Raw genomic sequence first — 13,565 nt, forward strand, 5'->3', positions numbered from 1 at the left:
CAAAACATATACACCTGCACTGAGATGAAAAAGAAATACACAATTATGATAGGTGAGGACAGGTGTTTTGATGACAAAACATTTGGTAAATTGGGTTAGAATTTCACAGTTCTCCCCGTACTCCCCAGTATTTAAAGTTAATACTCTGAGCCACTAAATAAGATTTCTGAAGGACTTAACACACTTTCAACCAGCTGGGCACCACGGGATTAGTCTCTCTCAAAAACTCTGGCTCATGCATTCGGTATAGACAGAGTTTAAATTAAGGACAATCCAAGTGCTTTTGGGTGCTTCTATTTCCACCTTCACTTATTCTGGTTCTTGCATAGCCCTGTTAGCTTGTTGCTGCTTCCTCCTTGCAAAACTCCCACATAAACAGGAGGTTCAGCAGTTGCAGAGAAAACAAAGATTACTGATTAGAAAAGAACATAATCAGGTAGATTGACACTGTGTTGGAAGAAACCATTGCCCTGGAAAAAAAGGGGGAGGGTGACATTGGCATTCTCACAGGATAGTGGTTGAGAGTTCTTTACTGTTACTGTTTACAACAGCATCAGAGAATGTAATATTCCTGGAGGCAGCTAAAAGGATTGTGCTATTTTCTGTCTCTTGGAAATTGCACAGGGTAGATGTGCAGGCATTATCTTCACTGTGCTAGAGCGGAGCCAACTGGGAAATTAAAAAAAAAGAGTGAGTGAGAGAGTGCTTTCTCATGGAAGTACAAGCCAGGACACTGTTTGAAATATCTGGTGACTCATCTGGTAAGTTAAAAAGAAAAAGAAGAAGAAAATCCCCACCACTGAATGACAAAGACTAAGAGGAGTTAACATTTTAACAGCGTCATTCCCTAAAGATAGCTTTTGGGTTACTTTGCCTTGTCTTCAGACACATTTGTGTTACTGCTGTGTTCTGACCTTAAAAGGTAGTATTCTAACAACTTAGAAGGGGGGCGGGCGTAAAGTTGAAAAGGAAGAATTGTTGTTTTTAAATGCTGCTAATTGTAGCACTGTTATTCCACTGTGTAACTTTAACATCAATTTACTTATAGAAGCTGGCCCTGTGAATATAATCCTCATGAGAAATAAATTGGTATACCTACTGACAAACTTAACCCATGGTAGGGGTGGTTTGGAAAAGATTTTGCAGAATAGGCAGTGTTTACATTGTTGTAGCTAACCCAATCATTCTGTTTTATATATGTTTTTGTATATATTATGGAATGGTTATTCTTAAAGGTGAGGACTTCATAAACAAATAAAAGCCTGATACCATGTAAGCTTAGATGTTAATCCTTCTGAGTTTAGTATGGCTAACGTCCAAATAACTAGGCATGATATGAAACATTGCTGTATATGGCTTGCTGGAATAGTATGAAAACTGGGTCACTGGGTTAAAAACTACATATGGGTCAGTCTACTATTACTAGTGATTCAGAATGCAACACTGAGATCTGTACCTTGTGTTCTGCAAGTCTTGATATCTATTGTATATAGTGAAAGATTATGCAAAACATGTTATAATATGGGCATTTTAACAAAAATATTAGTGGTTGGTTCGTGTCATACATATTCATACATAAGTTTCTATAAAGGTTTTTTTTAACCGAGTAGAACTAAGAAAACATCAGGTTTACCAGAAGTAAGTTGCAAGCATTTTGTTGTTTTCAAAGGTAAACAAATATTTTTAGCCTTCCTGTGTTCTATATGACTTACCCCCAGGTAAATAAGATTGCCATCTATACAACACTTCACTGTTGGTGAATTGCTTGTGTCTGTCTCTGAATTCTGCCTGAAAAGTAACAAACACTATTGCAGGGATTCCGTTGTTGTTGTTGTTGTTGTTGTTGTTGTTGTTGTTGTTTTTCAAATTTTGAATTGCAGTGATGAAGTGAATAATTGTTCCACAGATCTGCAGCATGTAAAATATTTGATTTACAACTTACAAAGAGAAATGTCTATCAGTAGGACACTTTTTTCTTTATGATTTTAATTCATACGAATCTCTAGAAAATTATGATGGACAGTTCATGGATTGTAAAGTCAAGCAGAGATGTGCAGAGCAAGACTTTTGCCTTGCTTGACACTGCAGATTCTATGTTCATAAAGCTTTTATTGAATTTTCCAAACATGGAGCAATGAATTCAAAGTACAGGAAAAGAGATTCTCCCTAAATATTAGGAAGAATGTAGAGCGAGAGCAATGTTCAACAGTTGAATATGTTGCCTCAGAGTATGGTGTAGTCTCCTTTGAAGCTTTTGAAGTAGAGGCTGGATGACTATCTGTTGGAAGTGCTTTGATTGTGTGTTGCTACTTGGACTGGATGGCCCTTGTGGTCTCTTCCAATGCTATGATTCTGTGCCAAAATCATGATTGAAAGTCTGTGTTGTGTTTTGCAGTACTTTTGCTGTCTAGGAGGAGCCAAAATATGGCTATCCAGATGGTATTGGTCCAGAATTGTGAGATTTGAATCTCAGGCTCAGGGTGAAGAGGAGGAATCTCAGGGTGAGAATGGTGTCTTGAAAGGAGTGTGTGTGTGTGTGTGTGTGTGATTGAATGACATACACAAATGTAGCCATGGTTGATACTTAATACATCATGTTTTATGACCAGATGCTGCCCTGTCTTAACTCACTCTTGTAATGTCAACCAGGACTTAGATTCTGTGACATTAAAATGGTTGTTCCTTGATGTCAACTTTTGGTCTTAAACTAAGAGTCCATTTTAGAAACAGCCAGGATGACATGCTTCATCCATTGAGAAGGTATTGTAAATGTACACACTTATTTGACCTATGCAGAGATTACAGTGGGCAGCTTGTATTCACATATACATCTGACTCCTTCCAGTGTATTTCTTGTTTGCTTGAATTATTTATAGACTTCTTCTTCTTTCTTTTCTTTTCATTTCTTTTTTGTCAAGGGAACCAATGTATGGTTTTGAAAGCCTGATAAAAATAGGACTCGTACAAATACATGTGTTACAATAACAGCTTTTCTGGCTTTTTAAATGCCACAGGATTGGACTTAGGCTGGCATATTTCATGTTCTGAGGAAACACGGAGGAAAAAAGTATTCCTAACTGATTTTAGCTGAATATTGTAGAAACTGAAGCTGCAATACAAAGATTGAAAAAGTGTGTACAGTTTCTGTGAGTCTCACATGAGCAGTTTGAAGGACCAACACTTGCTTTTATCCCTGCAGTGTTTCCCTGTGCCTTGGAGAGTGAATGTGAGAATGCCTTCTTTTTAAACTGAACTATTAGAATAAAAAGTGCCAGTGTCACAGTGAAATGAACAGATTATGAATGTCAAATGTACTGTGCAATCCATGGTTGTTATTTTTTAAAAGCCCCCTTGCTATGATGAAATAAAATGACATAGTTATTCTGAGTTTAGCCCCAAACTTGGGACATAATAACTGTAAAAACCTTACTAGACTTTTGAAACACCATTCTAAAATATCAATTTACCACCATCTGGCTTCAGACAGTTTCTGATGGCTGCTCATTTAAAGCTATATATAGTTGATTTGGCACCATCTGATAGTAGTTGAATTTATGGTGTCATTATTAATATGTTACTAAAAGATACCTAAACCAGTTTATCTTGGAGAAGGTACATATGAGGGTGCTGAATTATTCCAGGCCCAGCCAAAGGAGTTACCTAGAGCTATGAAACTTACATGCCATTCCACATATTCACTTCAAAATTCAATACACTTAGCATATCATTTCTCAAGTTTCTTTAACCATTCCAATTTGTTTTTTATGTCTGGTCATTGAAACACTGCTCTGCTGCTGATATCACCTCTGAACCCTTACAAACTTCCCATCTTTTTAGACACTTTTTAAAGGTTGAGAAACAGGACATAGATGGAGTGAGAATGGGGTGAATAAGTGTTCAGATCAGAACAGTTTTATTCAAGTGAATGACACACTTTACATGCCATAAAGTTAGGAATTTGTTAGGAACTCATTGGTCATTATGGATTATATACTAGACTGGAGAAACCCTGGTAGCAATGGTGGAAAATTCTCCTATGTGAAAATAATAGCCTTCAAGGTCCCTGTTTTTGTGGTATGGATGCTGCATCTGTGTGTGTGTGTGTGTGAGAGAGAGAGAGAGAGAGAGAGAGAGAACACATGATTATGAAGATTCAAAAGGGATGTTCTCAAGGAAAGCTTATTTTAATTATCAGGATTCTTCATGTTGTCTATGTTGGGTGTATTCCCTTTGGCAGCCACAAGGAAAAAATTGCTCATATAAGACAGAATTTCAGTTTCTACTTTCCTGTTCTGATGGAAAGATCAAGGAATTTATCACACACTGTTTAAAGCAACTTACCTCATTCACACTTAATTTTGAAGCCAGATTTTATCAAACGTGCTGGGGGTTAAGCGAGTGCAACCCTGGCATCTTTTCAAAACTTCTGTTTTTGAAAAGATGCAGGATAAGCATGCCTGGGACCCGGGCTGCAGCTGGGTTGCACTCACCCAGCCCCTGCTGCATGTGATAAAATCAACTTCAAAATTTAATGCAAATGGGTAAGTCACTTTAAACAGCATGTGATAAACTCCCAAGATTCTGCCTCCTCTTCTCCAGACAACAGCTTGGCCCCTGGTGAATTAATTGAGTGCAAACTCAAAGTACAGTGTGCATTAGTTGAAACCATGGGGCAGAGGTGCATGACATTTTAAAAACAGTTGAGAAAGGGAGGATGCAGGGAAATTAGTTGCAGATTATGCAGTCATACATATGAAGGCATCTCCTTTACAAACATCCACACTGTATATACAGGTACTTAGGAATAGGGTTACAATATGCACACATTATTGAGTCAGAGCCACATGGCTGCATCCCTGCTCATGTGTTCTGATCAATGGGTAGGCAGCAATGCTAGTGTATGTGTAACATGTTCAGTTGCCTATTTAAACACGATGACTACATAGCACTTGATAGAATGGGACAAGTACACAAGCTATTATAAAATTTCCTTTTCTTCCTTTTCTTCCTCTTTCCCCAGTACCTAAGATCCCATGTTATCCCTAATTTTGTGGGGAAAACTAAAAATTTGTCTCTCTGACTTTATTTTATGTACTTAGTAAGATCTCAGAATTTTTTTGGTTGCAAACATTCTAGAAAGGGTACAACATGTCTCAGCTCTAAAAGACTGAGAATAAACCTGCTACCAATATCAAGTCTGTGTCTTTTAATTTTCATTACCTAGCAGTTGGTTCCTAGTTGGCCTAATTGCATTATAATGGTACTGTGTTACACCAGCTGCTAGGGCATAATACTTTCTATCCTGAAATAGAAATAAATTATGCATAAGGTCAGGAATATTTATTTTCTAACCAACGAATCAACACACAAAACAAAGATATTGCAAATCCAAATGGATGAACAGAGTTAAGACTGAAAGGGATTGCCATTTGTGTTGCATTAGTATAGGGCCAGGTTGAACAAAAGTGTGGCATTCCAGACATTACTGGAATGTTATTCCCATCATCCCTCGTCAGCATCTCTAAATACAATCCAACAACATATGGAGGGCCACCACAATTTCCAAAGCTCTGATGCAGAAGGATGATTAGAAGGAAGAAGCTGCCCATGTCAAGGGTTCCTGACCAAATGCATCAATATTTAAGTGGGGAGGGGAACAAAAGCAGGAGTGGCAATCAGACAGCCCTCCAGATATTTCCTGGTCTGGATATCTCACCTTAGGAATACAGCCATTCCTGCTTTTGTTGTTGTGTGCCTTCAAGTTGTTTTCCAACTTGTAGTGATTGCAAGGCAAAACTACCGTGGGATTTTCTTGGCAAGATTTGTTCAGTTTGTCTCTGCTGTCCTCTGAGACTGAGAGCATGTGACTTGGTCACCCATTGGGTTTCATGGACAAGGTGGGAATCAAACCTTGGTCTCCAGAGTTACGATTCAACACTCAAACCACTACGCCAAGCTGGCTTTTGGGCATTCCTTCCACAGCACTTGAAAATCCCTTCCCAAATAAAGTAAACAAAATGAATATGCAATTTATTCTAAGCCACATTTGAAGCTTCAAACATTTTATGAAGATTATGTGTTTTTTGTGTTGGAAAAACAACATCGCTTTATTAACTAAACTATTGAAAATACAGCTTTAATGGGGGGAAAGGGATTTTGCAGGGTTTTTTTTTTCTTACAAAGTTGGTTTCTTTGAACATCCTGATAAATAATAATAATAATAATAATAATAATAATAATAATAGGAATAAAGTTTCCTTTACATTAAGTTAATCCTAATTTATTAAACTGCCTTTGTTATGGCTGAGTGTCAATGGAGTTGTATGCCAAGTTATTTCATTATGTTGAGTTGAATAAAGTTTTATGAGAAGGAAACAATTTTTCTTAATAGTAATTCTGGAGACATTCAAATCATGACTTCAATCAGATTATAAAGTGGCTATACCCAGATAGCATTAGCAGGATTGTATTAAAGGATGATCACAGAGTTGGAATTATTGATCGCAGATGCAGTTTTGTTGAAAAAATACTGGATTTAGTTATTCCATGCAAGATGCTTTCTTGTAAGCGATTCCCTCACTTGAGATAAAGCAATGTAATATAAGCATCTTCAAGATTATTTTCCTTGTGGATTTGACTAGGGATGTAGAAATCTGTCACTCTTGTTCTTGAGTTTCTCTTCAACACTTTCATTCTGTCCCTTTTCCAGAGTGGATTGTGAGTCATTGTTCTCCCTTGTGTGGAAATTTGTTTATTTATTTGTGCACATTTCCCCCCAAATGTATTTATTTTCCATCTGAGAAAGGCAAAGGCAAACACCCTCAGAACAAATCTTGCCATAAGTTTGAAATGATTTGAAGGTATACAACAACAACAACAACAACAACAACATGCATTTTCCTAACATATGGTCTAATCACACTACATGGTTACAGGTCATTCTATGATTCCAATTCAGCTGCCACAATTCCATCCTATGGATCATAGGATTTGCAGTTTAGGGAGGGTATTTAGAATTTTCAGTCACTAAACTACAAAGTCCAGCATTCTTCATGATGTAGCCATGGCAATAAAAGTGAAATCATAGTGCTATAACTGTATAATTCTCTATGTAAATCAGATTTCTCTGAATTTTTCAGATATATACATTTTTAGTGGAGGAGAGCATTTGGTTTATTTCTGATTTCTGAAGAAGCAGCAAGGTGCATTATTTTCAATTGGCAGGGCACAAAGTTGGCATTCTTGTAAAGAAATATGAATCTAACAAATTTCTTTCATGTTCCTAGATTTAAGTTAATGATAGCAAAGGTAGGTCTATACAGTAGCATAAAGTATCATGTTAGACTTGAAACATGAAAACCTTTGCTGTTTAAGTTTATTTGTGTCAGGAAAGCTACTGTTATTAAGCTTTAATGTCTCACCTGTAAAGTGAGTGAAATAATGATCCTATAAGGCTCCTGCATGGATGAGAAGGATAGGAATTGCTCATCAACAGTGACTTAATTAAGAAATCATTATACTTGGTAAGTAGGATATAATTATTGGGAGTTTCCATTGGTATCTTTATTGGCACTTAATGCAGTGAGAGTATTCTCAATCATTAAAGTGTAGAATGATAATGGCATCACAGTGGCTTCCTGTTCCATGTAATAATGAACATAACATTTTTACTGGAGCCTCATTTGCAGTCAGCACAAACACCATGTCATGCTCCCTTCCCTGCACATACATACACATTACATTTAATCTTTTTAATGTTCTATGCTCACAATTTCTATAAGGCAGGCTCATATGGTGATAAAGCTCCAATACTTTATTAAAAAACGACATCACAAAGTCTAACTGGGCAGGCGAGGGTAACCAAACCTTCCTAATCTCTAAGTTGTTCCTGCAATCACCTTAAAATGGGTGCTGTGGCTGGCAAGTGATAGGGCTGCTATTTGCTTTTATTTAGAAATGACATAACAGATGAAATATTCATCCAGGAAACACTCTAATATTGGCATGGATCCACAAGGCTTACCAGTTCATTATTCTTCCAAATAGGTTTTCCCATCTGTCAGCAAACAGATTTTTTAATTGGTCATAATAATTAGAAATATTCTTTCAGTTTGTAAGTAGATGATGTCCACCCTTCTCCTCACCCCCTTCTGACTCTCAGACAGGTTGTTCTTGCAAAAGGCTGTTCTTGCAAATAGCTTTCTAAAGCAGGCATAGGGTTGTATTATGTGGCCTTAAAGCCTCAGACAACCACTCTTGTACTAGGTAGTGTTGTACAACCATACTGTTGTGGTCAGTAGTTTTCACAGTTGTTGAGTGGTAGCAGTATGCGCTCAGAGTTCTTAATGTGAGTCCCTTGATGCCTTATAGTAGATTATTGAAGAACACAGTTTGAAGAGTTTTTGCTGTTGTAAAGATGCCCTCGTGTTAGAGCTTCAGAGCTCTGAAAAAGGTCGCACATTCACAAATGAAGCCTCTTTCATGAAAATCCTGGGGAGTGGAGTAATAATAATAATAATAATAATAATACTGTTTATTTATAGCCCGCTTTTCCAAGGAGATCAAAGTGGGTTACAACAAGGATACTAAACAATGTACAATTTACAACAGTATAAATCACATAAAAATACATCAAATTTTAAAACAAGATAAAAATTACAAACATTAAAAACCACAACAATAACTAGCTTAAGAGTGCTAGTGTAATGGGAAGAGAGTAGATGTCACAACGCCTAGGGGAAAGCCTGTTGGAAGAGATAGGCCTTCAGCTTCTTCTTGAACAGGTCAAGGGAGGTAACTGAGCGGAGCTCGCCGGGAAGAGAGTTCCAAAGCTGCGGGGCCGAGTTGGAAAACGCTCTCTGTGCAGTCACGGCGTACTAGGAACCCTCAACAATTGCTTCCCGGCTGACCTGAGAGTGCGGGGCAGATTATATGGGGAGAGGCGGTCCTCCAAGTACCCTGGGCCCAAGCCATTTAGGGCTTTATAGGTAATAACCAACACCTTGTATTGGGCTTGGAAGCAAATGGGCAGCCAATGAAGATCTTGCAGAATAGGTGTTATGTGGCTAGTCCTGGAGCATCCAGTGACTAACCTAGCTGCCATATTCTGCACTAACTGAAGCTTCCTGGTTTGGTACAAGGGTTGCCCCATGTAGAGCGTGTTACAGAATCCAACCGAGAGGTCACCAGAGCATGTACCACCGTTTCAAGGTCCCCCCGGCCCAGGAAGGGTCACAGCTGGTGTATTAGCCAAAGCTGATAACAAATGCTCCTGACTGTCACATCCACCTGAGATGTAAGGTGGAGCAACGAGTCCAGAAGCACCCCCAGACTGCGAACTGAGTCCTTCAGGGGAAGCGTGACCCCATTCAGGACAGGTGGACAAATCTCCATCCCCAGGCCAGGGAAACCTATCACGAGTACTTCCGTTTTCTCTGGATTCAAGCTGAGTCTGTTTTCCCTCATCCAGCCCATTACTGACTCCAGACAGGCATCTAGAGGAGCGATGCCATCCCTGGTCACTGCATCAGTTGGAGACACAGAGAAACATATTTGGTTGTCATCAGCGTACTGATAACACCGCACCCCGTGTCTCCGGATGATCTCTCCCAGCGGTTTCACGTAAATGTTAAATAGCATGGGGGACAGAATGGCTCCTTGAGGGACACCAGAGTACTTGATGGTGTGTGTGTGCGCGTGTGCATCCACACGCATCCTTCAAGTTGCCTGTCAGTTTATGGTGATCCCATTAATATAATAAGGTTTGCATAGGCAAGAATTACCTAGAGGTGATTTTGCCAGTTCCTTCCTCTGAAATATAGTTTACAGAACCTAGCATTCATTAGCAGTCTCCCATCAAGGCCCTCCTTGATGATGCCCTTCAGATCATCAAAGGGGTAGAAGTCTTGTCCTAGATGGAATATGGTATTTTTTTCTGTTTATTTCAGAACCACCAAGTAAGAGTTAAGGGTAGAGGTTATATAATCTTTTGCTGACCAACTCATTAAATAACGAGACCAGACACAGAGAACTGGGTTATAAAATGGGCAACTTTATTAAAATTCAACCTATTTAACTTCATTTCTTGAGAACTGCAAGCCCAGGGGGGAGAACCTTGTGTAGGAACAGCTGGCGGATGGTCTGCTCCAAGACCAATTCCCCAGCTTCCAAAAAGGGCGAAAACACCTGAGCCCCAAGGGCAATCCATAATTTGGGTTGCCCCTGGCCGGCCCTCATCCGGAAGGCCAACCCAAGACTTCCCCATTTAACTCTCAAGACAAGTGAGGGTTTGAATCTCAAGCCCACCCCAAGGCAAGACTCTTTCCCTTCGTGTTTAGCCTCAAGACATAAACCTCTGTTCCAGAGACCCACCTTCACCCTTTAGGAGGGTGCCGAGGTGCTCACCAAACCGACTATCTCCCCCTGCCTATGCATGAAGCCTATTTATGGCCACACTCCAAGCCAATTGTCCAATTCCTCATCCAGCAGTGTAGGGTAGGCAAAAAAACCCTTGGGAAAACAAGGGCAAAAATTCCTACCCAGCTCCGAAGCAACCAGAATGAATCTTACACTGTCGTCGAGGTGGGAGGGTGGGCCAGCTCTTTTGAACTGACAGGGAGGCAAGGGTGGGAGAGCCTTAAACAGGCTTAGCCCTGCCCCCTCCCTGTCTAACGGACACACAAAGCATGCCGTTTTATTTAAATGTTCTGGTCTCTCCAATGGGAGGCCAGCAAAACCTTCTCGCTGGGCCAATGGGCCCCGAGAACCATTATTAGGTCTGTGACATAATAAGTTAGTATCCATTAAACCTATTGACCCTATTGTTAGCAAAACGTACATGAACATTCAGTATTCTCCCCTTTGCTTTCCTTTTAAAGTATCAGTATCTTATTTAAAGTTTCTTCAACAAGTTATCTTAAGGAGATCCCTCTGAATGGCAATGAGTCAAAAATAACCTCCACATTCATCTTTGGCATTAATGCCTATTAATTACTTGCCACTTTATTGTACACAAAGATAAAGCAATAGGGAGCAAAATGATGTTTTTGACTTCAAAATCTATCCTATGGTTCTGATTTATCCATGTAATATCATACAATACAAAAATAATATATGTATTTGTTTTTAAAGGGGGGATTTTATTTCTTCATCTGAATTTCATTCTTTGAAATATAACAGTAAGCACAACCCCATTAATAAGACCTCATTTTACTTTCATGCATCCTTAGTCTTACAGATGCAGCTATAAGATCTGACAAACAGCCATATGAAGCTGCTTTTTCATACCGAAATCTCATACATCTTTATTAATATGAGATACTATCTTTATCTCAAGTGGCCATTTCCACATTTTCATGTCTCCCTTAACTGGTTGCTTCTGTTCCAAAAGGAAATTTACTAAACTGAACTTTAATCTTATTAATATCATTATGCTTTTGTGTGTCCTTGTGTCAAAGGTAAACAATTCTTTAGACACAAAAACATACAGCCCATTTTCATACTTGAACTATGGATATTGCCACAATATGGGAGACATTTTTTACAAGCTTTACAAAACTTTAAGTTTTCAAGATCATGCTTTGATATTCTTTATTATTCCTTTCACATGACGCAATCAGGATGTCAAAGTGTTATTTGTATTTTTCCTTCTACTGACTGTGACACATGGCTCTACTTTCTTTTCACTTTCTGTCATTCTAGCATCAATATAGACACAGATTTTTTTTCTTTAGAATCGATATAGTTGAGTCAAAGATGTTGCTGTGATATTCTAGACTGTCACATCCAACATGGATGAAAGTTGTTTGTGGCTTCATGGAGGAGTGTCCTCATTTTATTGTAGTTATTCTGTGGATGTTGTATTGACAGTGCTTTATACAAATGAGCATTAGGGAGAGCTAAATCTGGCTGCAGACTTATACTGAAACACACTTTCAATATATAGGACAAGAGGTTAATCCTATTAAAGTCTATGATGTAGACCTTAAATTACCTGCTAACAATAGTTTGTCTTGACTTGATATATTATCTATTAGCAAATATAATTTTAATATGTCCTGTAATATTCATGATTCTTAATTACCTCTGTTGTTTAAGGAACACTCTGATATGGCCTGTTTGACAGGTAGGCAACATTAACTTCTGAATTAATTGGCAGCATTCCAGGCTGAGGTAACTTAGCGTACAAAACATTCACTGACACTATTACACTACTCTCCTTTCTAATCATTTTGACATTTGGTAGATTGTAATTCCATCTATTGTGGTTTTGGTTTGTTACCTAAACATATATTGGAGAGTTTGGGTGTTTTATCAGTATTGTATATGTTGTTCTGAATTTTCACGTTTCTATATTTGTAAGTCAAGCAGTGTGGCCAATGGTATATAAGTACTGTATATACAAATATTCTCCCTCTATAGCTAGTGTGGTATAGTAGCTATTAGCAAATAGGGACTCTAGAGACCAGGGTTCACATACTTGTTCAGCCAGGGAAATCTACTGGGTGACCTTGGGCAAGTCAAACTCTCAGCTTCAGAGGGAGGCAGACACACATTTCTTATGAAGAAAACTTGCCAAGGAAAACTGTGATAGATTCACCTTAGGGTTGTCATAAGTTGGAAACAACTTGAAGGCATACCATTAATACACTTTCAGCTTTAGGCCTTAGTATTTATGATCAACAGGCACATGTTGTACATAATGTGGTCAGCATTAGGTATTTCTGGAAAGTCTTCCTCTGTGTAGCTGTGGAGAACATTTATGTGTAGTGCTACTATGTGCTGCCACTATCGTTATGCACAGCTAATTCAGATAGAGCTGGTGCAGTACATATCACACCCCGAACTCTTCCATGCTCTTATGGTAATAGGATTATAGTGATGCAACAGGCCAACTGGGACACTATATGAATCATAATGTTGCACCAAATGACCTCTTGGGTCTTCCTAACATTATCTTATAGCGAATGAATGCTGTCTGTGGTAGGAGAAAGAAAATACATTGACATACATTTCTCTGAGGGACTTATGAAAGCAAAGTATTATCAACCGTAAAATATGACTTTTTTATGGCATTTGTGTTTTTTATTTCAAGTAAGGCTTACTGTATATACTCAACTATAAGTCGAGAAATTTATGCCCAAATATTGACCCTAAAATCTGTTACCATGGCTTGAGATCGACTGGAGGACAGTTAACAACAACAACAACAACAACCAATAATAATGCTCATAAACCTCCTTTAAAAAGTGGCCCTGATGTCCCACTCTCTGTGCCTCGGCAGTGCTTGCTGAAAGAACTGTGAGGCACCAGTGTGAGTGTGCATGTAGTGATTCCCTTCTCAATCTGATCTCCAAACTTTTCTTTCTCCTCTTTGCATTTCCCCATTTTCCCTCCGTTTGCAAGCTGATCTCTAAACCTTGCCTCCTCTTTGCATTTCCCCATTTTCCTTCTGTTTGGAAGCTGATCTCCAAACCTTGCCTCCTCTTTGCATTTCCCCATTTTCCCTCCATTTGGAAGCTGATCTCCAAACCTTGCCTCCTCTTTGCATTTCCCCATTTTCCCTC

General features: G+C 38.8%; 1 protein-coding gene across 13 annotated transcripts in view; it reads left to right on the top strand.

The window, feature by feature from the left end:
• The window catches only part of DMD (dystrophin), a 1,477,396-nt gene that overhangs the window by 303,966 nt on the left and 1,159,865 nt on the right, over window positions 1-13,565 (top strand). Inside the window, exon 1 of one of the 13 annotated variants that reach the window (XM_042458879.1) lies at window positions 526-761. The exons of the other annotated variants lie outside the window; for them this stretch is intronic. Within the exon in view, the coding sequence (XP_042314813.1) occupies window positions 713-761 (49 nt within the window). The 5' untranslated portion in view covers window positions 526-712. Of the gene's footprint in view, window positions 1-525; window positions 762-13,565 lie in introns of those variants that run through there. 13 annotated transcript variants of the gene reach the window in all.

Source organism: Sceloporus undulatus, chromosome 3, assembly GCF_019175285.1.
Source record: "Sceloporus undulatus isolate JIND9_A2432 ecotype Alabama chromosome 3, SceUnd_v1.1, whole genome shotgun sequence".
Lineage (NCBI taxonomy): Eukaryota > Metazoa > Chordata > Lepidosauria > Squamata > Phrynosomatidae > Sceloporus > Sceloporus undulatus.